General features: G+C 49.4%; 1 protein-coding gene and 1 long non-coding RNA gene across 4 annotated transcripts; one reads left to right on the plus strand and one right to left on the minus strand.

The window, feature by feature from the left end:
* On the minus strand, positions 1-17925 carry STRIP1 (striatin interacting protein 1). The gene is made up of 21 exons (XM_082687934.1): positions 17730-17925; positions 15074-15143; positions 14190-14264; positions 13633-13767; positions 13414-13534; positions 13070-13138; positions 11993-12099; positions 11753-11880; positions 10070-10252; positions 9486-9703; positions 8282-8347; positions 8094-8157; positions 6971-7042; positions 6404-6478; positions 6116-6213; positions 4775-4901; positions 4462-4562; positions 3462-3528; positions 2807-2911; positions 2047-2251; positions 1-973 (listed from the first exon to the last, which is right to left on the minus strand). The coding sequence occupies exons 1-21, from the start codon at positions 17907-17909 to the stop codon at positions 726-728; spliced, it is 2514 nt and encodes an 837-aa protein (XP_082544060.1). The 5' UTR covers positions 17910-17925; the 3' UTR covers positions 1-725.
* On the plus strand, positions 17925-24488 carry LOC309842947. Of its 3 annotated transcripts, none has more exons than XR_014299867.1 (3): positions 17925-18017; positions 19256-19335; positions 22276-24450. It is a non-coding gene; the product is annotated as an uncharacterized lncRNA (long non-coding RNA). The 3 variants fall into 3 exon arrangements; XR_014299868.1 differs by lacking the exon at positions 17925-18017 and adding an exon at positions 18034-18691 and having other exon boundaries at positions 22276-24488; XR_014299869.1 differs by lacking the exon at positions 17925-18017 and adding an exon at positions 18093-18126.
* Positions 24489-24989: the final 501 nt, after the last annotated feature.

Genomic DNA, 24989 nt, shown 5'->3' on the forward strand with positions numbered 1-24989 from the left:
TTGGTTTCGCTTCTTTTTAATGTAAACAGAATACACAAACACGTTAAAAACCCCTCAGGACACGAGAGAATACACAGAGATATATATATATAGGTATTTACAGACCCTCGCAAACCCAGAGGAGAAGTGGCATCTCTGGCGAAGCGCAGCTTCCCTTCCTACCCCCTAACCCCATCCCAAATCAAAGCATTGAGGCAGATGTAGGAGCCTCTGCAACTGCTTCTGGACGAAACTTAGCAGGAGGCTGGAATGACATCAGAAACCCCCAAAGCAAAACCAAGATTCCAACTTTCTGGCCCTGGCCCATACCCTAAGCCCTCCTCCTCAGCAGGCTGACATGCCAAGAATCTGTGCATCTTGGGAAGAGTCAGCGTGATCCCTGCGATTCAGATGCAATGGCTTCCCAGCCCACTCCAGCTTTTCCCAGCCTTGGGCTGAATGAGAAATGAGCTGCAACCAACCGTGTCCAAGAGAAGAGGGTAGGGAGGAGTGAAGAAAGAGGGGATCCCAAGCTGAGAGCAGACTGCACTCAGAGCAGGACGCTGGGAATCAATGAGGGGCCAAATCTGGCCTCCCCCACCAGCCCAGCGCGTCCTAGGGAGGGCACCGTGGGGCCATGCTGCCACCTGGAGGAAGGTGGGAGCACTGCACCCACGGACTGGGACAGCCCCTGGGGCACCTCCAGGTCACTCCCCCTTTCCTTGTCAGTCCCCTGCCCAGGAGCCTCACTGCAGCAGCTCCTCCCAAGAAATGGGCTTGGAGAAGACCTCCCTTTCTAACCAGAGGTCATAGTTCATCTGGAAGTCCTCAGGGAGGTCCACCCGCTGGCCCAGGACACTCTGTAGGCAGTTGTCCACAGGCAGGAAGTCCGGGTTGCTATGGGCCCGGTCGTACCGCCGGGCGTTGAAGCGTTCGATATTGGCACGGAGGGCACATTCCTCTGCCTGGAAGTCCCAAGGCCGGGCATCAAGATCTGGGACAAAGCAGGAAGACATGTTTAGGAGCCAAGCCCTTGTGGCAGCTCTCCCGGGTTCACTGAAGCTCGGGGCCAGGCTGACTCTGGCTTGCAGTGCTGTCAGCCCAGAGCAGAAGACTTCCAATCCCCATCCTCAGGAAGACTGACAGGACTTTTTACTTTGATACAAAAGAAAACCAGGTAAAAAGAGAGAGACCATATCTATAAAGAGGCCATGTTGCAGCTAGTGGGGACCCAGCGAGGGAGGGCCACGGAATGATACACTTCTCTGGAAGTCACATTCTCCCTGGATCTCTGGGATGGATGGCAGGAAGCTCATTGTCTCAGTTCCCTGGCCAGGGCCCCAGGGGCCACTCTGGCTCTGCACAAATTCACAGGGCACTGGGGCGCTGATGTGGTCACCTGGCCATGGGGCTGTGGGCAAGAAACCGAATGGGGTGGCAGCACGCTCAGGAAAGCCCAGGAAGAGCCCACTCCACTCTGAGGTGGCCGCCCAGACAGGAAGCACACATGTGGATACCCAACAGCTACAGGTATGAGTGAGGTACCCTGCTGGGAGCAAGGAACATAGGGGACAATGGGGCTAATGGGCCAAGATCCCTGTGTGGGACGGAGGCTGAGCTGAAGGGAAGCTGGATCAGGTTACGCAGAGACACTGGGCCAGCCTCACAAGTCTTGCTTAAGAGTTCAGAAGCTAATGAAGGATTTTACTTAGGGAGTTAGTGCCACAGGACCTGCTTTTTAAAAAGATCACAGGGGCTCAGTTTGAGGCACTGATAGAGGGGAAGAAAAGGAGGGCAAGGAAACCATCTGGTTCTGTGAGAATTTCAGTGGTCAGAACCGAGGCAGTGGTCGTGGGGAGAGAAAAGATGGGTAAGCGTCTTGTGACAGTTTCTGGAAAAGGAACTCCTTCAGGGGGACAGAGGAATGGGGGTGATCACATGTGTCAATCCCAGGCAGTTTCTCAACATCTTTCCTGGAGCTCTCAGTGGGACGGTACAGAGGCAGGACCTGGACTCTGTGGGTTCCTCAGAGGGAAAGGCGACCCCCAGCTTCGCACCAGAGCTTACCGTTGCCATACGCCCAGTCGTCGTTCAGCCGATGCCGCACCTTCTGGTAGATGGCAGACATGGTCTTCATGTTGCTCTTCCGCCACTGCCGCCCCAGGTACTTGGTCTGCACCTTGAGCAGCTTGAGCACATACAGCTGCATCATGGCCTGCTTCACCTTGAGGGCGCGCTTCAGGATGGGGGCCGACTTGAACACCACCAGCATCTGGGAAGGGCCATGGAGGGCCGGGTTGCGGGCAGAGATTAACACCTGAACTGTGCCCTCTACTCACTGCTTCTGGGGTTATAGGCAGGGGAACTGACCATCTCCGTCTCCCCAGACTGAGGGGTTTCGCGGGACACTCCCACCACTTAAATCACGGGTCATCACGAAATCTGAGGCAAGCCGTTCCTACGTGCACATATGTAAAATTTCCAAGGACTCATGGACATCCCCACCCCAAAGGCATCCTGACTCAGGGTTAAGGGAGACTCCCAGAATCGTGGTTGTGGTACCACTGGAGATTAAGAGGACATAGAAAAATCCCTTCTCTATGTGTCCACCGACATCAGGGCACAACTGAGCCTCTTCTAGCTTCTAGTACAACTCAGCAAGGAACCAGGAATGAGCCGTTAAATGCAAGGACATGGCTAAAGGCGGTGAGAAGGATGTAGGGGCAGCAGCGAGCCCGCCCTGGGGACATCCTGGGAGGGGACAGCACGGGGTGTGGCCCTCTGCCTAGATTTCCAAGTTGTGTGCCTGCTGACTATAATAGCTCACCATGGTCCTTGAGTGCTTCCACTTTGTCAGCTTGTTCAAGATCCGAAGCAGATTGATACAGGAAAAGAGGTTCCTCCAGCAAAACTGGTTATTGTCACCTGCCTCCTGCAGGGAGAATCCGGGAACAGTTATAACCCTCACAGCTGCAGGGGTTCAGCAGTGGCCAAGGCCTGCATGCCTCTCTCAGAACTGCCGGGTCTTCCTCTCCTCAGCCCTGGAGGACTGCTATCCCAGAGCTTGGCAGGGGTATGGAAGCTCCCTAGAAATTTTCTGCAGGACACGTGGAGCATGTGGATTTTGGAGACTGTGCCCTTAGCCCCCACACCTGGGGCACTGGCACCCACCTCAGAGCTGCACCCCACAGAGATCCAGCGTAGGAGAGGGAAGCAGCCAGGCCAGGGGAGCTCGGGGTCCATGAAGACCATGAAGAGCCCCTGAAGACCATGCTCCTGACCAACTACTCCCTACATCCACATCTTTCCCCTCGGCAAGCTCCCTCCTCTGGCCCTTCTATGCCCTCTCGGTGCTTTAAAAGCCAGCACTCAACAGTGACCTCACACTTGTGCACACCTCCATCCCCGTGTCGGGGGAGGCAGGCCCTCCATCAGCACCCCTCACGCCAAAGAAACAGCTGGGGAAGAGCACAGCCACTCACCAGACTCTCGGCGGTCAGCTCCGGCAGCTCGTGCACCACGCAGTGGGGGTAATCCAGGACAGAGATGCTGCAGAGAGCCAGGGCCCCCATCCTGAGCAAAGGCTAGGCGCTGGTGAAGCAGCTACAACAGGGCTGGCTCCTGGCCTTCCTCCCTCACTTGGGAGTGGAAGTAGGACTCTGCCTTATCTACACCCCTTGGTTCCCCCAGTTATAGGAAAATGAAATCCCTACTATCAGAGAGCTTGTAGGGTCCCTCTATGGCCAGAGACCAGCCTGCCATCTTGTAAGGTCCAGAGTCCCTGCTTTCCTCAAAGCAATGAGCCTGGGGCCTGGGGAGGGGGAAGATTTCTCAAGGTAATTAATGTACGCCAAACCCCTCGTGGAGACAGTGTCCGGATGAGAGCTCACCCTGCCGCACATTGTCAAATCTGCTGGCCCCAGGCGAGGGGCGGCAGGGGTAAGAGCAGACAGGGTCTCACAGTGCACATGGCAGAGCCCCTCAGAGATCAGGAAGCCCAGCCAGTCTCCTCAAAAAAGCACCAAACAGGGGCACCTGGGTGGGTCAGTGGGTTGAAGCCTCTGCCTTTGGCTTAGGTCGTGATCCCAGGGTCCTGGGATTGAGTCCCTATCAGGCTCTCTGCTCAGCGGGGAACCTGCTTTCCTTCCTCTCTCTCTCTGTCTACTTGTGATCTCTGTCAAATAAATAAATAAAATCTTTGAAAAGAAAAAAAAAGCACCAAACACTGAGGACAGCACTGGAGCCCAGGATGAGAACCTTCCTACCCAGCACAGATTGAGTCACCTGTCACTAGAGTAGCTTAGACTCAGACTGGACACACTGGCATTCTCCACAGCAGGAACCATGTCTCACTCATCTTTGTGTCCGGGGGCCTGGTGGAGTGCTGGCTTGTTGGGCTTGAGCAGGCTCAGGAGGCGAGGCCAGCAGGGAGCCCTGCCATCTGGCCATACCCACCCCTTCCTGCTCCCTCATCCTTATCACCTGTTCTTGGCGGTGATGTAGGACATGATGTTTTGATTGAAGAACTTCAGGATCAAAGGGATGCAGTTGGCAAACACCAGGTGCTGGGCCATGTATTCAAACTGAAACCAAAAGAAAAAACTAAGCATGCCCTTTAGGACCTCACCCTCCTTCCTCCGATGATAAAAGGCCTTGGTCGGAGACCTGTGTCTAAAAACATTCATGCAGAGCTCAAGGGGGTTTGAAGGTCAAGGCCTGGGTTCTTCAGGGCTGGAGGAGCAGCACTGTCTGAGGCCCTGGCCCAGTGAGTAAGGCAGGCAGTCCCTGGAAGTACCTGGTAGACGTGGTTCAACTTAAAATGTTTGAGCAGCAACAGCAGGACAGCAGAAATGGCCTTAACAATGACCTCCTTGTGGCGGTTCACATCCACGCCCAGCTTCATGCTCTGCAACACCGTGGTGCTGGAAACACAGTTCCCCGGTGAGCCACCAGTGTGTACAGCACAGCCTTTCCTGGTGCTCACAGGAGACACGGGATTCCTGAGCCTTCCCTGGGCAGAGGCCGCTGCACCCCATTCCCCCACCCCCAGACACCTGAGAGATCAGGCCCCAGGCTCCTCCCACCCACCCTGCAGGCAGTCCAGCTCAGCACAATTTATTTCTTGTGAGGCCACAAACACATTCTTAGCCTGTTTCCCTGATTTCCTCGCAAAATGAACTTCTCCTTTTCAAGTTCTTCCTAAGTTTCTGCTACCATATGAACTTAGGTCCCTCAAAGTGTATTCTGTGGAACACTAGTACATTGAGACATTTCACACTATGGAGAAAAAAGGGCTTTGGCGTCAGATAAATTGAAGAAGCACTGAGTTCAATCAGTTTCTTCATTCAGGGCTTCTCACTGTAAATCTCTGTAAAAGGAGGTTTAGTATTTGACTCTGGAACCTTTCTTCCAAGGATCATCACGATGGCCTTGTGTTCTGGGATACTCCCTTTGGTATTAGCCAATCCCTGCCTCCTCCCTCACAGGGCCATCACTCAAGGGGCCTAAACCCCAGGGAGCTGGGAGGTACTGGCAGGCTGGCAGGAGGTCAGATCAAGGCCCAGGTCCTTCTCAAAGCATAAAATGATCTCGGTTTGTACTCTTGTATCAAAGCGATGAGGTCAGTGCCCCAGAGAAAAAGAACCCCTAAGGATTTCACCAGCGAGCGCCCTGAGATAACCCATAAATACTTTGTTTGCCAAATCACCGGTGAATAGGAAAGAACCCGCACCCCACTCAGGTTTGGCTGTTGGCTGGTAAAGTGTCCAGAAGCTCAACCTACGTGTCCTGGCTGTCCTGATCACACCACTTTCGAGGGAGGGTTTCAGGAAATGTCAAACACAGCCTGATTCATTTTACAGGGGAGGAAAGGACGTTTCCCCAGTTCACTCAGCGGCAGAGTCCGCATCAGAATCCAGGCCCACCACACTAAACCACTTCCCCAACCAGCAGAACTAAATATTTAATCCGATATAGTTTCTTTCTTCTGAGCCAGGAATACCCTAAACTTAACCTACAGAGAAACTGAGCCAAAGAGAGAAACAACCTAGCAAGACTGGGGCTCAAAGGAAAACACTCTCCTTTCCCCTCTACCCGGGGGTCCCCGACCTGCGCCATTCACGGGAACACCACTCACGGCATCTCCTCAGGCAGGACATCTGCTAAGATGTTGATTGAGTCCGTTTTGGCCTTTGAGGTGGGGGCCGCAGCCAGCAGAATCTTCAGCAGCGCGATCTGGGGAGAGGCAGACCTGAGCCCTGAGAGGCGGTCCTTCCAGAGGAGCGCAGGTGGGTGGCAAAAGGGGCTTAAGGACACTGGCAGGGCACACTCTCAAGGCCAGTGTAGTGGGCAGGGACACCAAAGGGGCCCCAGACCGAAAGCCCTCCTGAGCAGGAGGTAAGAGCCCAAGAACAGGAGCACTCACCATGTACTGAGGCAGGCTGGGAAGCAAGCCTTGGTACAGGGTTTCTGCAGGTACTTGCTCTACTTCCTCTTCTCCCTTTTAACACAGCAGGTACAAATAGAGATCCCCCCATCCCGCTGGTCTCCTGAGCCAGCTTGCTAGACAGCTAGAGGAGCATATGTAAGTAGCAATGTAAATAATGACATTGATCATGACAGCAAACCTTGAATAATACAACATGTGAAGCACTTTACCTGTATTAACTAATTTAATCCTTTCTGCAACTCTTGTGAAGAAGGTACTATTACTACTCCCATTCTACGGGCGAGCAAACCAAAGCACAGTAAGATCCAGTAACTTGCCTGAGTGGCCACCTACTGAGTGGTGGAGTGGGAGTCAGAAGCAGGTGACAGACTCAGAGTCTGTGATCTTGACCCCCACACTAGACACATGACACCCCTGCAGCGGGAGTAAGACTGGGAGCTTTGAGGGCAGGGCCTGGGGCAGCTTTGCGATCTGGGCCCAGCACTGTTCCTAGTGCCTAGGAACAGCTGGGGGTCCGGTGGCCAGAGAAAGCCTCAGACTCACCCCTGAGAGGGGAGAGCGAAGGTACTCCTCCTCCATCTGGGCCTGGACCTCTGCAATCGATGTGTACTTGTGCTGGAGAGAGAGAGAGAGCAGAGAAACACCTCTCATTCTCTGGCCGAAGCCCCACACCCTGGCAAAGACCCTACTCAATTTTCTTCAAACACAATCTTCTCAAAGAGGGCTAAGTCACCACAAAGATCCCTAACTCAAAACCTGAAATATTTTTCTAAGTGGGCACGTTTTCTTAAACCCAGCCTAAAACCCACATGACAGATTAGAAAACAACAAAGGAGAAAGGGGCTTTCAGATAACTATAGAGCCAGTAGAAAACTATCAGAGGGGGAGTCAAGGATTCAGAAAAGCCGAGCAGCACAGGACCTACTTAGCCCACTTATACTATAAATCTCAAAAATACACTTCAAAAAACTACATCAACATTTCCACTCCTGATACATTGTCAGGGGAGACACCTCTTTCCCACTCTTGATGCTTCCTCCCACATGGAGAGTGTCAAAAACCCCTACTCTCCCAACCCGTTCCACCACTCCCTCTCCTTTTGCCAACTGGTGAGTATCAGGGGAGGTACAGGACTTTGAGCCCAGCCAACTACTCTTTTCTCTTTAGAAAAAAGAAAAGCCTATGTTCACTTCTGTTCCTCAACCAGGCTTAGGAGGGTTCCAGCACCACCTGGCCCTGGGTAGAGTCTGCCTAATTCTGGAAGTAAAACATAGGGTGCATTTCACTGCTGTGTTCTCATGCCTCATTGTCCAGTCGCTCTATTAGCAATAAAGTTGGTGATTCAATTGCCATCTGTCTACTCCTCTATCTCAACTGCTTAGAACTTGGACTCAGAAAAGGGAGGGCAATTTATTGGGCCCTTTAAAACACCAACTATCAAGTAATATCTCTAATAAACTCCCAGTCAAGTCCCCAACAAAAACTCAGCTAAAATAAGTAAAACTACAAAGAGCTGTATTAAAGGGCATTGCCACAGCCCACCCATGCCTCCACTCCAGGTTCCTTCAGGCAAACAACACTCTTCAAAAGGTTTCTCCCAAAGGACTGCTCTCACTTTACTCACTTGGGACCAAAGTAGGTCAAAAGCTCATTCAAAGCGACCTACCTGTTTCAGAGTCTTGATGCTTTCGTGGATTGGCCTGGGCAGCCCCACCACTGTGTTTGTATCACTGGAGAATAAAGAAAACCTGTGTTAAGCCTAGACAGCAATTTGCCTCGATCCCTAAACACCAAAGGCCAGGAGAAAGAACTCCCATTACCTCTTTCTTCAAAAGGAAGTCAGATCACACTCACCTGCCTAGAGTGTAACCTATAAACTTGCTGCGGCTGGACTCGAGGAACATCTCAATGTCCTTCTCTCTGCCAAAGACAAAGACAAGGTTTTTACAAAATGTTATCTCAAGGTGTCATGGTCAATAGAACACAGAATGCACAAGAAGCCAGGAAAAATGGTATCCCACCATTATTTTTCTTTTTAGGGGGAAGAAAAAAAGAAAAGAAAGAAAACAAACAAATCAACTGAAATCTTCAGACTATTTTAAAGTCCTTTATAATGTTGTTGGATCTATAACCTGAAAATATTATGTGTAACTAGCTTACCGGTAAAATTAAGGTGCTACATCAAACTGAAAAGGACACTTTATTCAGCTAGTGAGTCTGTCAAAAGAATTTCTCAAATATCTAAAGTCATTACAACCATTAGATCTATCAAATACAGCTATTTTGCTATGCGTCCTGGGTCCATCTTAAACAACTGCCACGTCTTGCATTTCCTGACGACTAGCTCTACATTGCTATCAGATATCACTGAAAACTGGAGTTTCAAATCAAGAAACTGACTTTTGTATCCTTTCACATGTCCACCAATTTCGTAAGTTGGTGGCTTTTTTTAAAAAAGACTTTATTTCTCCATTAGAGAGTGAGCGAGCGAGAGCACAGGCAGGGGAGGGGCAAAGGGAGAGGGAGAAGCAGACTCCCCGCTGAATAAGAAAGCCTGATGCCTGGCCTCAATCCTAGGACTCCAGAAGCAGGACCTGAGCCAAAGAGATGCTTAACTAACTGAGCCACCCAGGCGCCCCTAGCTGGCACCTTTTCAAACAGATACCATTTCTATACACCCAGGCACATTCCCACCTATTGATTCATTCACACATACCTCAAACACCTTAATTATGATTCTAAAAACTCTTCCTTATTCTTTAATTTTTCTAAAACACATACAACCCCAGGGCAAGTGGAGATGGGTTCAGTTACCTGTCCTGGTTCTCCCCTTCATTAGTACGGCTAGCCAAAAACTAACTCACATTACTGATTTAAGAGCCATACACGGGTTTCTCTGAGCAAGGCCAGTGCCCTGAGACCTCTGGGCCAACACAGAGTACTTTAAGGAGCTTCATCCCGGAGCCAAAGTCAGCCTGGCCCTGTAGAGGACCTCCTGCTGGGGCTGGGAGGCCTCTGGTTTTAGGAGCCACAAGTGTGCCAGACATCTGAGCCTCACCTGACCTTGGGAGCCCACGGAAGCCCCTTTGGGCAGGTGAGCCTGTCAGTCTGAGGCTGCTGTAACGGGGGAGGCATCACTTCATCCCGCTCAAGGGGGAATGTCTCCCCCTCCAGACTGTTGTCATCATCATTCTCCTCTTCCTCTTCCCGAGAGTCATCAGCCTTGTAGGGATCCCGCTCGTTGAAGGCATCCAAGTTGTCCTGTTTTATCAGTGCCTGAAAAGAGAGGGAAGGGGAATCAGACAAGCGCCAACCGAGCAACTGTAAAGGCAAGAAGGCTAGAGAGGCTATAACAAAGAAAAGTGGCAGGCGGAGCCAAGCGCAGGGGAAAAACCTGAGAGGAAGGCCAGGCTGGGCCCGAAAGGCTTTTCTTGCCCCAGTGTCTCAAAAGTGCCATGCTGTGAGTACCCACGGTCAACCAGACCCTGGGTTAGAGACACAGTGTCCCTGGCCCAGAGGCCTTCATTTGGACTAGCTGGTCAGAGAGGATTTCCAACAAGCCCGCTTACCCAGGGAGCATGTTGCCATGTGCTGTGCACCTTGGGACCCTTGGGATTCACAGGGGACATCCGTCACCCTCACCTTGTGCTCCCGACGGCCCCGCTTCTGCTGCTGCTCAATCAGGTCCGAGGCAGACGCTGGCGGAGAGGCAGCCCTCATGTTGCGGATCACCTTGATGCTGTCCTCAGGCAGCGGCGGAAGACCCAGGACCATGCGCTTCTCAGCCTTCATGCTCTGGAGCTCCTCAAAGCCACCCAGGGTGCACTGTATCACGGACAAGAGCAGGCCAGGCTCAACACCTCCACAAGTGGGTCCCCAAGCCCTGCGTGACACCACAACCTGCACCAATCTCTCAAGAAGGGACTAAACCCATTCACACGAGGATCTAGCAACACCAACGTGGGAGCAGAGCAGTCAGACCAAGGGAAGGAGACATGCAGGCTGACTGAGCTAGTGGCCATGCTTTGCTCCATATGATACACTCATCATATCAGGTGGGCAGACTGAAGAGCCTACTCCTTCAGGTTCCTAGAAGAGACTGTGAGAGTCAAACGCTTCAAAGGCTATACATGCCAGTCTTTCAAAATGGTGATACACTGTTACATACTCCCCCACAAAAAAACCCAGGCTCCCTCTCATCATGCCCTTAGAAGCCAGACCCCAGTGGTATTCAGCTTTCGTCTCTGGCTTCAGTGAAGCTTTGACCTCTGACCAAAATAAAATGTGCACACCATTCTAAAGAGGCCCTAACCTCCCTGAGCCTGGCTCTGCAGAGCTGGTCTGCTCTGGAAGGAGGAGGTGAGCCCCAGGGGTAAGGAGGAACCCCATCTGCAGCTCCACTGGGTGCAGAAGGGCGCTGGGCAGGTTGCTGGCCATTCCTCCCCCAGCCAGAAACAAGTTCTACACAACCCCCTGAGGAAGAGAGCACTAGCACAAGGCTTGCTCTTGCTTCCCTGTGGAGAGCCATGTGACAGCTGCTAGAAGTCATGTAGACGGATGTGTCTGAGGAGGCAAGGCTGTGAATGATCAACCCAAGGTATTTGGGTGCGTTCATGAGTGACGTACATTCTATACTGGGAGTCTTAATAGAGGTACATGATTAATCAGGTGTCACGGAAAAGGCACATAAACAGAGTGAACAATAAGTTTCGGGGGCTCACGTCAGTGGGCACGAGCCCCCCGCATGATATGGATTCAAGTCACCTGTATCGTTTCTGATTGGACCTTATTTACCCTTACTGATTGGATGTTATAGTGTGTGGCATGGTGATTGGTTGTTTTTCTATCCACTGTTTCCTATAACTTGGGGTTATGATCGGTGTTCAGAGTTCCCGGATCAAGATTGACAATAAAGAAGTTTGCCACTCAACCTCGTCTGCGGGTCGTTCTTGCGGGTCGAGAGCGACACTTCCCTCAAGGGACCTCTGACCGAGGGGACCCAATTACATCAGCTCTAGTTCTGTCTCCAATCACTTCATACACTCTAGGTTCGGAAGCAGTCTGGGGAGAAGGTATTTTATGACTAGAGGAGCAGCTTGTAGGTGTCAGGGAGCCAACAATCTGTTCTGACCAAAGGGCCAAGTCCTCTTCAGCTACAGTGAGACAAAAGTGCTGTTTTGTTTTAAACCTCAGTTTTATAGTTTAGTTATTTATCAATTTATATAGAGTTTATCACATAATTCAATGTTTAAAAGGATATATAGTGAAAAGTCTGTCTCCTGGCCTGACCCTACCAGCTGAGTTCCCCTTCAAGGAGGTACTCACCAATACTGTTTTCCAGAGCAGCAAGAGAACTTTCTTCATGGGGAAGTGAGGGGCATGGCCGCTGCAAAATTTGGTCACCATCCCAAACAGCATGATGGCAAATGGTTCATTGTTGTACAGGGGGGAACCTAGAGGCAACACAGAGGGATCAGGACCACCAGCAGAACAGGACCCTCCCAAAGGCCAGCAGCCTCGGCTCCCAGGCAGGGCCTCAACACCCCAGGGTTTCCAGGGCCCTACCCAGCTCAGCCCTGAAGGTCTGTCGCATGGTCCTCCACTCAGCCTTATCACCCTCACACTCCTGATGAACAGTCTCCACAATCAGGTACATGATGTTAAGCAGGACCCTGGGAACAAGAGCCAGCTCATAATGTTGCACAATCGTGAAGCAAGGGAGCGTCCTGGCTTCTCCATGGTCCAGCTAATGTGAGGAAAGCATGTGCACAAAGGCTAGTTGGTGGCGGAGGGCTGTGACATAGAGCAAACTTAGAGTCCCACAGAATGCCCCTTGGGGTGGCCTTTCTTGTCCTCTGCTGTTAAGGGCATGACAGATCTTACTCTGCTTTGCATGCCAGCATCGAGCTAGGTGTTCATCCAAGCAGGCACTTCATCAATGGTTGCTGACTGGATGAATATAACAAGAATGGCCCAAAGCATTTCTGGCCCTAAGCTCCCCTGAGCAAGAAGAGCTCAGAGGTGGGAGCAAGCTGTGGAAGTAGATGCCAGGTCAAACAAAGCAGCACAGGGTCAAAGCAAAAACAAGACCACGCAAGTGCTACCATGCTGGAGTGGAAACTGGGAGTCAGGGGTAGTACCCAGGGACGGGACCACAGTGGGGAACACCATGAACACCCAGTCTGAAAACTACCAAGCTCATAGAGACAGATGCTAGGCCTCACAAAATGGGAAGGTGACCCCATTGTTCAGCAGCTGCTATTACTGCCTGTGGGCAGGACATCGTGAGGGAGATGGGGGTCAAGCTGCGCAGCAGAAGGTAGAGCCCGAGGAGCCACACGGCATGCATTCCATCAAGCACAAAGCATCACACCAGCAAGTTGTCAGCAGCAGCGTGGGCAGGAGGCCGCACGTCACTTGGGCTCTATTAAGTGGCCTTACCCTAGATTTCCTGCTGGAGCAGTTCTCAGCAGAGCCCCACCAAGGGAGAGCCCCCACCCCCGACCCACATGGCCGACTCAGGTCACATGGAGATGGGCGAGCACAGAAGGATCACACACATAGCAAGGGCTCCCAAAGACATCTTTCCATTCCCGGCTCTGATCTCATTCTTAGGGAGCCTAAGCCAGCTGCCTGCCTCACCTCAGGTCTGTGCTGTCTGCCAGGGAGATGGCCGGCTTCCTCACTGCGCTGCTGCAGGCCGCACTGTTGCTGCAGGAGACATCTGGGAGTCAGGCCCTCCCCCAGGAAGGAAGACAAGGAGTTGCCCGGACAAGGGCCGCCCAGTGGGGGAATGAAATGCTACGATAAGTGCTTCGACTGCAGAAGAGCCCACGGTTCAACCCGACTAGTCAGAACAGAGCCTGGGACCACCCCGTCAGCCCCACTTGGCCCATTCCCCCTTCTCAAAACCACTGAGCTCTGCCAGCCCTGTCCCTTCAGCCCCTGCCTCCCCTTCCCTACTCCAGCTCCTCAGAAGAACTCACTCTATCTCCATGTTCAGAAGCTCCACCAATGCATTGAACGTGCCCACCTCCAGGAGCAGAAAGATGTTGTAGCGCATCCAGGACTGCACTTCTGCCTCCGAGCTGCACTCTCCAAACGTGCCTGCAAACACAGGCACAGCTCGCGGGGGCCCTCCCAGGATCACACTGGACGGCATCACTGAAAACTGCTGCAGGGTGCCTGGGGGGCCCGCTCAGTACCTTGGGCAACATAGAGAATTGCTCGAGCCACCTTGAGTCTTTTCTCCCTGGCAGTGACTTCCAGGCCATCCAGGAGCCTCATGGCATGAGTACGGTGCTGGTTGGTATCCAGCTCAGTCCATTTCTTATCTGTTACTGTGGGGCAAGAGACCAGGCGCACTTGAGCCCAGAAAAATCCTCACGATGGAATGAACCTATGTTAACTCACCACATTCAAGACTGTCACAAGGCCAGAACACTCAGAGAGAGAAGTTAACTCGCTAGGTAAGGCAGAAGGTCATGTACTGCTCTACAAATTTCCAGACTAACACACTGCTGTTTTTTGATGCAATTTTAATCACATAAAGATTTCCTCCCAGTACTCACACTCTGCAAAGCCACCACCAGAACACCAGCAAGCCCACCCTAAAGGTCACATGGGGCCTGGCACAATCATGGTTTGGCAGGTTTCTTGGGCCAGTCCAGGATGACTCAAGTCACTCAGATGACTAAGAGAAGCCCTGCAGCTCTCAGGACTCTGGGTCAAAGAAACCAAGAAGTGCGGAGAATCATCTCACCATGGATCCGGAAGTCCTCCTCAAAGCATTTTCGATTCATCAGGAATTCTGGCCCTTCTGTGTAGCTGTACAGCTCTATCAAGAACAAAGTCTCATCAGCTCCATGTCCACATGCCACAGCAGGTCTTGTCCATAGCAGAGACTATAAGGCATTTGCCTCTAGGCTCCACTCTCTCCCTGAGTCACAGTGACTCTTGGGACTATCCAGTTACTAAAGGGGTCTTAGTGCTCTGACATGCACAGTGGAGAGAATGCAAACTCCCCTTGCAGCACACAATCAGAATGCTGGTTACACAAAAGTCCAGGCATTTCCAGTCTGGTGCACATCAATCCCACCATGCCACGCAAGGCGGACTGCCGCCATGGACATGTGCCTCTCAAATGGCCATGATCTCCTAACTAGGACCTGTACTATGGAGGCCTGAGAAGCAGCTCAGGCTAGCCTAATGTTACATGTGAGTAGTAGTGGCGGCAACACATGTGCACAGATGCAGCCACACCTGTTGGCAGACCTCATGCACGACCTACTGCTCCAGGAGAAACCACTGTCAGGCAGATAGTGTATGGCCCGGGAGCACCACTGTCTGTGACTAGGCCACAGCCAGCTTAGCTGACCACAGCAGAGAGGCTTCACCAAAGCAAAGGAAAAACCAAAGTTATGAGATACACATAGCTGGAACCCCATAATTAACATGTATGTATATATGTGTGTGTGTGTGTGTGTGTGTGTGTGTATGCAAGTTTATACAACTGATATATACGTATATATATCACTAGGTAACCAAAGGAAAAAATGAACTCCAAAATGACATTCATTCTTAATTTTATTAAAGATCAATACAGAAAAAAAAAAATTCTAAATAATAAGAAGGTCTGTGCTTTACCCGAGAGCTCTGCAGCCCACTTGTCTGTGTCAGCATATTCAAACTCGAGATCTGGTGACTCGGAATAGCCCTGAGGAGGAGAGGAGACAGTAATGCAAAAGACCACAGTGAGTGTTTTCTGAAGGAGGAAATAATATGCGTCTAGAGACACTGCTGTGTTACAAGACACCACTGCCTCCAATTTGCTGGGGTTTTATCACATTTTGTCTCCGGGGCTAGCTCAGGTTTCCCTATTGGGCCCTTACAGAGCACATTCCACTTTCCCTTTAAGAGCACAACTTCTAATTATATGCCAGCATGTGTATTTGTTTTGTGTCGGTCTCTCCACAATATGCAATTTCCATTCCTTGAGAAGGAGAACTTTGTCCACTCTGTTCACCAGTGACTTCACAATGCCCAGCATACTACCTCGCCTGAATGAATGAATGAATGAATGAATGAAGTTTTTAAAAAAGATTTTATTTATTTATTTGACAGAAATCACAAGTAGGCAGAGAGGCGAGCAGAAAGGGTAGGGGGGGCAGACTCCCTGCTGAGCAGAGAGCCAGAAGCAGGGCTCGATCCCAGGACTCTGGGATCATGACCTGAACCTAAGGTAGAGGCTTAACCCACTGAGCCACCCAGGCGCCCTGAATGAAGAGTTTATAGTCAAATAAAATCTTGTGAGATAAATGAACACAGAACTTCTAAGTGTTCTGTGCAGTGAATGACCCCTTCCATACAATGCTAAGATTCCGGAAGCTTCGCTTCTTTCTGGCTAGTAGTAGGCCATCAACAGCTCAGGACAAAATGAGTATTGATACGCTCAGTTTTCCTGCCCTTTTCTCAAATTTCAGTGAGAACTGACAGAGAAGGCGCAGTCTAACAGAATGGTTTCCCTCACACACAGGAGAGAATGTGACAGAGAATCTTTTCACTGGTGGGGATAGGTGATCACTGAGAACACACCTTGTGCTGGGAAGAGAAGAGGTGACAAAGTAGGTAAAGTCTTCAGGCCTAATTATAAGCTACTTAGGAAGACAAAGACCACCCACAGAATGACATAACAAACCCAGACACTGAAAAACATGAAGAACTCTACTCTGTCAGAGGCAACAGACTGCACACTTTCACAAGTTCCTGAGCTTCAGTTCATTTATGGAATGGGGATGACAGAAATCTATCTTGAAGGTTTTTAAGGACTAATCAAAATTATGTAGCACACAGTGGGCTCTCATCAAGTGATGTCCTCCCTGTCCTCCAGGCATTGCTCAGGCTACCAGGCTACTGATTCCAGCTTTGCCCCAAGAGAGAGTGCAGCACAGACATCTCTAAGAAAATAAATTGAAACAGATCTCTCAGCTTAAGTGTTCATTGGCTGGCCTTCCACGTGTTGAGTCTATATGGAAATTAAAGGATAGAAGGAGAAATTCAAATGCATCAAAGGGTATTTATTTGATCTTTCAAGACAACCTAGAAAAATTTTAAACCGTAACTCCTCTCCTGATAAGGGTGGGCTCACCCCCATACTTTCATAATCCTCCCACCCCACCAGGCAAAGGCTCCTAAAAAGTCAGCTTCACTGCTTTTTCAAATAATTCCCATCAAGCCCAGTGCACCTCTATTTTGGACTTGCCAAATTTTGACACGCTTTGCCAGAGATCTGTACTTGACAACAAAATACAAAAGCTTGAGAGGAATTGATTTCACTTATCTTCAGCCTTTGGTATGACTGGTATACTGCGTCTGGACAAGGAGGAATTCCCTCTCAGTATTAAGAGCTTTACTGCTGATCAGCCTCTGAGTTCTCTCGTAAAGACGACCTCACAGTAAATACTCTGGGAACGTACTGATTAAGAAGCCCTAAAATGCTGCGACGTGCGTGTCTTCATTCATGAACTCTACATTGGGAGGGAGTGGGAGGAATTCTTTAACTCGGGGTGAGGTGACTAGTCAGCTTCAGACTACGGTGTCTCCGGAACCGGAGGAACAGCCCACTAGCAAGAAAGGGAATGCTGAGCCCTAATGCCTGTTTACAATGTATATTTGTGATCGTTAACACTTCAGCATCTGGCGCACTAGGCACTGTGAAACTATGGCCTGGACCTGTAAATAGCTAAGGTCAGACCGAACTGGGAATGTTACCTCCGCCTACTCTCAAATCTCCGGACGAGTAGTACTATTAGTGATAATTAGCTCCGTCCGGCTTCCAGCTCCCTTCCCTGCCCACACACACCGCCCACCGCGCGCTGCGGAGCCCACAGGACCAGGCGACAGAGATGATTAGGGATGTGGGTGCAGCCGCCCGCCCCTGGAGCGCACTCACTCCAGTAGACCACGGATTCCTCACCCCCGAACTGGGACCGGGTGCGGCTTCCCCAGGAGCTGGGGCCTGGAGGCCGCACCCTTAGCCCCGGCCCCAGAGAAGAACACGAGGAGTCGCTGGCTCCGCGAGGTTCTGGCTAACGACGGAGCTCGGGGATGGGACCCCGGCTTCACGCCCCCGGCCCCAGGGGTGCCAACTTTGCTTCCTGCTCCTTTCACTGTAGAATGACAACTCTCCCACCGGGCTCTCTCTAACCCTCCGGAAGGCCAGCTGGAACCCGAAAGAGGCCCCGGGCCCGGGTCCCCCGCCGTCACCCGCCCGGTGCTACACTCGCCCCCCGAAGCTCCTTACCTCCGAGTCTTTGCGCTGGTTGCGGTTGAACTCTCGGGCTTTCCCCCCGGGCAGGAGGCCCCCGCCGGCCCGCGGGGCTCCGGGTGGAGGCTGCGCGGTTGCCGGTGGCGGAGGTGGTGGCGGCTGAGGCTGTTTGTTGTTCATGATCAGCGGGCCGGGACTGCCGGCTGCCGGCTCCATCTTGGCTGCTCCACACCCCCAGCTCAATTCACGGACTGTAGCCGAGATGCAACTCTCGCGTGATTTCGTCCAGGAACCTTCCCTGGGGTCGCCATATTAGGTGTGGCGGTAAGTGCTGGAAGCCATCTTGGCTGCCCATGACCTCGCGAGATTGCTTCTGCCGGGACTCTTACCTTTCTCTGTCTTTTCGGTACTTGTTTAGGTGCGGTTTGGATCTGTGAGTACTCCCATAGCTCCTTAGGTCAGTTTAGTTGCCCCCACCTTGCTTTAATATGTCTTTGCACTTGTGAGTGTTCTAGCTCTGTTCAAAGCTTAGGGGATATAACAGTTAACACAATGGACACGATCCCAGCCTTCACGGAGTTTATGCTCACATGGGGGCGTTACGCTAAACAAATGGATAAATCAGTAAAACAGAGTTGTGACAAGCATGCATTCATCATTCATTCAACAAACAATAAATGTGTCTGTGCTTCCAGGCAGTGCGAATGAATGGGGGAACAAATCAAGTTCCTGCGCTAATGGTACCTAACATAGTACCGAGTGGGAGAGAGACCCGATGAGCGATACGCTACTAGAGAAATAAGTGTTGAGAAGAATCAAAAGGAAGTGTAAGGGATTAGGAAGTGGCAGTGGTGATGGGACGCGTGGCTATGTTAGGTCAGATGCCCAGGGAGGTGAGCCTGAGAATACGATTTTAAATGAGTTCTGAAGAAGTTCTGAAGAAGTGAGAATCCTGCCAATGAGCAGCTTAAGCAAAGGGACCTGAAGTTGGTTGGCAGGTGAGTGAGCCAGGGCAAGAACAGGAAAAGGTTAGGGCTAGATCATCCCCCAGACAAATAAATTTAGAGCCGTGAAGGGCATGAAAAAAAAAAATTGGAATTTTATTCTAAGTAAAAAAGAAAACCATCAGAGGGTGTTAACCCAGGGAGCTGACATGGTCTGATGTTTACAGGACCAATGTGACTGCGTTTTGGAGAAGGGATTGGAGAGTTGAGAGTGGAAGAGGGTAGGCAGGTTAGGACACTTCATGTGACAATGACGATGCTTGCACCAGGATGGAGTTAAGATATTTCTATACCATGTAGGTAGATTCAACAGGATTTAGTGAAAGGCTGGAATCCTCCTGGCAGAATAGAGTGGAGTAGATTTTGGCTGGAGAAACTAGATGAGTGATTGTATTGCTTATTAAAATAGGGAAGTCTGGGAGAAAGAAAAAAGGTTTAGGAAGATCAAGATTTCTGTTTTGAGATGCCCATTAAACTTCTTAGAGGTAATGTTTGATAATTACCTGTTACTATACTTTGAAATCCTTAAAAACATTTCCTCCATCTTTGTCTCTCCAGAGTTCCATCTTGGCTACTCCAGCTCAATTCTCAGAAAGTCCCAATGAGGCAACTTTGGCAAAATTTCCATCACCCAGCCAGTAAGTGCTTTCAAAGTCTTTATTGTAAACTAATGAACAAATCTAAAGCCACTATGTTGCTACTTACTTCTACTGATGATCCTGTCCTTTGCCCATTTCTTCTCAAATCCAGTAGTTTACTTTGTAAATTAGCATTTCACCCAGGCAGGGCGAGGCCAAGGTGATAGGAAAAACTAAGGAATTTTCAAGAAAAGGACTAATGCGGCAAGTCTTCTTGGATAAAACCAGCAGGTCCCACAAAACCCCAAACATAACACCTCTCTAGTTTTGCTTACCAGTTTGGCCAAGTTCTAAGACTGACCTACCACAGCTCTTATCACCTGGGGGAGTGGGGGTGGGGGCAAAATAGAGCTTTAAATATCCTGTACTGTTTCAGCTCCATTCAGGATAGGGAGGATTTGAGGTTTTAGTTTAGTAATTCCACTTCTAGTAATAGATCCTAAAGAAACAAAGACTTAGACAAAGATATATGTATGACGATGCCAGTGGTATTTTCAATTGTGTAAAGTTGGAACCAACCTAATTTGAGGAATAGCCAACAAGAAAATGACTAACTAAAAATGAGGGCATGGATAAAATTGAATATACAGAAGCCAGGAATATTTGTGTTTAATATTAAAAAGAACTTTTAGTGACACTTTGGAGAATGGTTAAGACTTCCTTCTTTCCTCATCTGTAAAATGATGATAATCCCATCTGTTTTATGAGGCTATAGATCAAATGAACTCATTTATGTGAAATCATTCTGAAAACTATGAAGCATTTTGTTTTTATTTATTTATTTATTTATTTATTTATTTTAAGATTTTATTTATTTATTTGACAGAGAGGAATCACAAGTAGATGGAGAGGCAGGCAGAGAGAGAGAGAGGGAAGCAGGATCCCTGCTGAGCAGAGAGCCGGATGCGGGACTCGATCCCAGGACCCTGAGATCATGACCTGAGCCGAAGGCAGCGGCTTAACCCACTGAGCCACCCAGGCACCCTTGTTTTGTTTTTATAAAGGGTTTTTTTTTTAAAAAGAATTTTGGGGCACCTGGGTGGCTCGGTTGGTTAAGCGTCTGCCTTCCGTTGAGGTCGTGAGCTCAGGGTCCTGGGGCTGAACCCCATGTCAGGTTCCCTTCTCAGTGGGGAGTCTGCTGCTCCCTCTCCCTCTGCCCCCCTCACCCTTCCCCCTGCCCATACTCACTCTCTCTGTCTCTGCCTTTGTTTTTCTCTCAAATAAATAAATAAAATCTTTAAAAGAAAAAGAATATTATGGCCAAGGTGTGAAGCCTGAGGTGAGAAGGCACTTCTTTCACCACAAGTAGTTTTGGTTCCAGAGACTGGAGGAAGGTGAATTGCATATTCAAACTGTTACAGCATTGCGGGGGAGTGGGGGGGTTGCCAAGAACATGGTGGTGGTCCTGGGTGGGCTCCCTAGTAGGAAGTCAGCACAAACTATGTGCCTTCAGGGTGTTATCTACCAAGCAAGATGCTTCACATCCATACACACCTAACTGCATGCCGGGAGGCACTTTTCATCTTAGCCTTGATCAGGTTATTACCAGTCCCTGAAATGCTCAATATTAAAGTTGTGACTTGTAGAGCATCTGTGGGCCAGGTCTAAACCTCTAGTTGTAGTGCTGTGTGGCATTTTCTCCACTAATGGCCATAAGAAGAAGAAAAAGTGGATAATGTGACAGTTAGTTAGTTAATAGGGCAAATAACATTAATCCTGTCTTCCAAAGGAATCAAGCAGCTTAACTCTGTCCTAGCCTTCTTACCTACTCGATGGCTTAGTCAAGAGAGGACCCAAACATACATCTGATGGCTGATTTGACATCTCACTCAGATGTCAAACTTAGCATGTTACAGACAGAACTCTGAATTCTCCCTCCCTTTTCGCAAACTGGCTCTTCTCTTGTTTTTCCTTCTCTGGATAGATGATGTTCCCAACCCCGTCCACTTTTCACAAGCCAAAACCTAGGACACACCCTTAACTCCTCCCTGCTTCACCCTGTACCTGTACCTACCAGTGGCTCTCCCACCCAAACTGTCCCCACGCTCCCATTTCATAAACAGCACTACTCTAGTCTGCCTTCCTTCCCTCCCCGCTGTTTGCCTGACTCTACCGGCAAGCCAGGCTGGGCTTTTATTATTATTTTAAAAATATTTTATTTATTTATTTGATAGAGAACATGAGTGGGGAGGAGGGGCAGAGGGAGAGGGAGAAGCTGACTCCCCGCTGAGCAAGCAGCCTGACTCGGGGCTCGATCCCAAGATCCCAGGATCATGACCTGAGCCGAGGCAGACGCACACCCAACCAACGGAGCCACCCAGGTGCTCCCAGGCTGGGCTTTTAGAACCCCAAAGCAACTTGTATAGCTGACTTGCTCCCAAGATCCCATGGCTTCCCACTTCCCTTAGATTTATTTTATTTATTTATTTATTTTTAAAGATTTTATTTATTTATTTGACAGAGAGATCACAAGCAGGCAGAGAAGAAGGTGGGGGTGGTGAGGGAAGCAGGCTCCCTGCTGAGCAGAGAGCCTGATGCGGGGCTCAATCCCAGGACCCTGCAATTATGTCTTAAGCCGAAGGCAGAGGCCTAACCCACTGAGTCACCCAGGTGCCCCCCACCTCCCTTAGATTTAAATCCTCTTTTTTTTTTTTTTTTTAAATCCTAACTCTTTACCCTAACATCCAAGGCTCACGTGGGCCCCCAGAGGGCCCTGCCTGTTTCTCTGACCTCATCTCCTGCCGCTCTCCTCCTCTGGCCTCATGCCCCTTGCCTCTTGCCCCCTGCCCCAGGCTCTATCTCTCTAGCAGGTCAAATTTGCTGCTACTTCAAGACCTTGGCACTATCTGGTTTGTTGAAGTGAGGGGAGCAGGGAGCTTGGAGTGTTCTTTCTATAGATAACAGTAATAATAATAACAGCAACTATGTATATATCCTTAGTTTATGTCAGGCACCGTGCCAAACACCTAAACTCATTTAATCCTCACACCAATGCCTCTGGGATGGATCCTGTTGTTTGCTGCTGAAGAAACCGGGATAAAGAGAGGTGAAGTATTTGCTAAAGGTCACATCCTGTCTGAGACCAGCTTCCCCGAAAGCAAGCTCTGAGGCAGAGATCTGCATCTGGCAGGTGTGTTGGAGACCGACCCTGGTAAAAACCCCCTTAGGCAGGTGAGAGCACCAGGACTGGGGGAGGGAGAAGTTGAACTGTGACATGGTTGCCATAGAGATCTCGGTGGACCCTTCAAGGCCCTCCAGAGCGGAGTTGTCCCGCATTGGAGGCCAAGGAGTCAGGCCTTTCTATTCCTGCATGGATGAATCCTCAGCTGCCAGACTGCGTGGGCGAGGGGTGTATTTTTAAGCTAAGGGAGCTCTCTTGACTGGAGAAGGACTTCTGGAAACTGCTACTGCTAAACAGCCAACACTTCGGGCACCAGAATTATGAAAGCCCCAGCCCCGAAAGGAGAGTTTGAGCAGGGGGTCACCGTCCCCAGGACACACCGTACCTTAGTTTCTAGTTCTGCGTAACAAGCCAGCCTCACATTTAAGGATCAAAATAACAAATAGTTATTATCTCATCGTTTCTGTGGGTCAGCAATCCGGGGATGGCTTTGCTGAGTGCCTCTAGCTCAGGATGTTAAAGCATAAATTGTTCTAGCACCTGTTAACGTGGTAAGGAAGACTTCAGTCCAGAGTCTTGGAATAGGCATCTGGACTATCCCTAGGTGAGAAGGCTTGGGCTTAACTCCAAATCCAGCAAAGACTGCTGGGAATTTGTAGCCAACAAGTGGGATGAAAAAAAAGATATTACTAAGAGGAGGCACCAAGGGTAGGGTGATTCTTGCTAAACTAACAGGATTCTTGCTGAAGGTGGGCCAGGGTGATCAGATAGCAAGGGTGAGGAGATTCTTGCTAAACTTACTTAGTAGAATTCTTATTATACTTGGGCTATGCAGGCCCGGCAAGGACAGGGAGCCAAGGTCAAGGCCTCATCAAGGAAAGGGCTCAGAGGAGGCTGACTGCAGTTTGTACAAGCAGAGCGTCTATGTCAAGGTCTCTCATGAGGTTATGGTCAAAGCTGTTGGCCAGGGCGGTGGTCTTACCTGACAGCTTGACCTGGAGAAGGAGAAGGATTCTAGGAAGAAGGCAGAGTAAGAAGCACCAGGAAATCTGTCTCCCCATTTAGTGGACAATTGTACTGTCAGAATGTGTCTGCCTTAACTGTTTTGGAACTCTTAAGTTTGCTGAAGGCTCTGCAGGGAAGACCTGGAGAGTAAATTACCTTCACTTTGATCAATTTCAGCTGTTAGACACCATAGCAATTACCCATCCCCCAAAGACTTGTAACTGTACCTTTAGTTTTCTGCATGAGACTGATACGTTTAAAGAAAAAGACTGTTAGTGTGAAAACTAGTATTACTATATCTTCGGTTTGTGACTCCACACTTTGTTTTCTATATAATTTAGGAGAATAGTGAATTTAAAAGAATTATTCATTTGTTTTGGGGCACACAATGTATAAAGATGATATTTTGTAACATCAGCAATCAGAAGGGGTAAGGACAGAGCTATAAAGGAGCAGAGTTTTTGTATGTTACTGAAGGTATAAATCCAAACAAGAGCATTATAAATTTAGAATCTTAAATGTAATCCCATGGGAACCACAAAGAAAATAGCTGTATAATATACACAAAAGGAAATGGGAAAGGAATTTAAACAACTCACTACAAAAAATAAACTAAACACAAAAGACAGTAATGCAGGAAATGAGAGAGAAAAATTTCAGGACATATGGAATACAAATAGCAGTATGCCAGGAGTAAGTCCCTCTTGATAAGTAATTAAGTATAATAAATTTAACTTGCCATTCAAAAGACAAAGATTGGCAGAATGGGCAAACACACAACCTAACTCTATGCTATCTATAAGACTCACTTGAGATCCAAAGGCACTATCAAGTGGAAAGGGGAGGATAGAAAAAGATATTCCAAGCAGTAGTCACCAGGAGAGAGCAGAGGTGGCCGTATTAATATCAATTGATTTTATTTATTTACTCATTCATTTATTCATTTATTTATAAAGATTTATTTATTTACTTGAGAGAGTGTGCACAAGTGTGAGCATGAGGGCAGGGGCAGAGGGAGAGGAAAAGAGCATCTTTTTTTTTTTTTTTAAAGATTTTTATTTATTTATTTGACGGAGAGAGATTACAAGCAGGCAGAGAGGCAGGCAGAGAGAGAGAGGAGGAAGCAGGCTCCCTGCTGAGCAGAGAGCCCGATGCGGGACTCGATCCCAGGACCCTGAGATCATGACCTGAGCCGAAGGCAGTGGCTTAACCCACTGAGCCACCCAGGCGCCCCGGAAAAGAGCATCTTAAGCAGACTCCATGCCAAAGGCAGAGCCCGACACAGGACTCCGTCTCACCACCCTGCAATCATGACCCTGAGATCACGACCTGAGCTGAAACCGAGAGTCAGTAGCTTAACTGACTAAGCCATTCAGGCACCCCAGAAGAGGATTTATGTAATAAGAATAGGCTCAAAACAGCACAAAGCTCTAATAATTATAAACATGTATGGCATCTAATGAAGACTGTCAAAATATATGAAGCAAACACCAATAGAATTGAAGGGAGAAATGGATAGTTATACAAT

Source organism: Mustela nivalis (assembly GCF_964662115.1).
Source record: "Mustela nivalis genome assembly, chromosome: 10".
NCBI lineage: Eukaryota > Metazoa > Chordata > Mammalia > Carnivora > Mustelidae > Mustela > Mustela nivalis.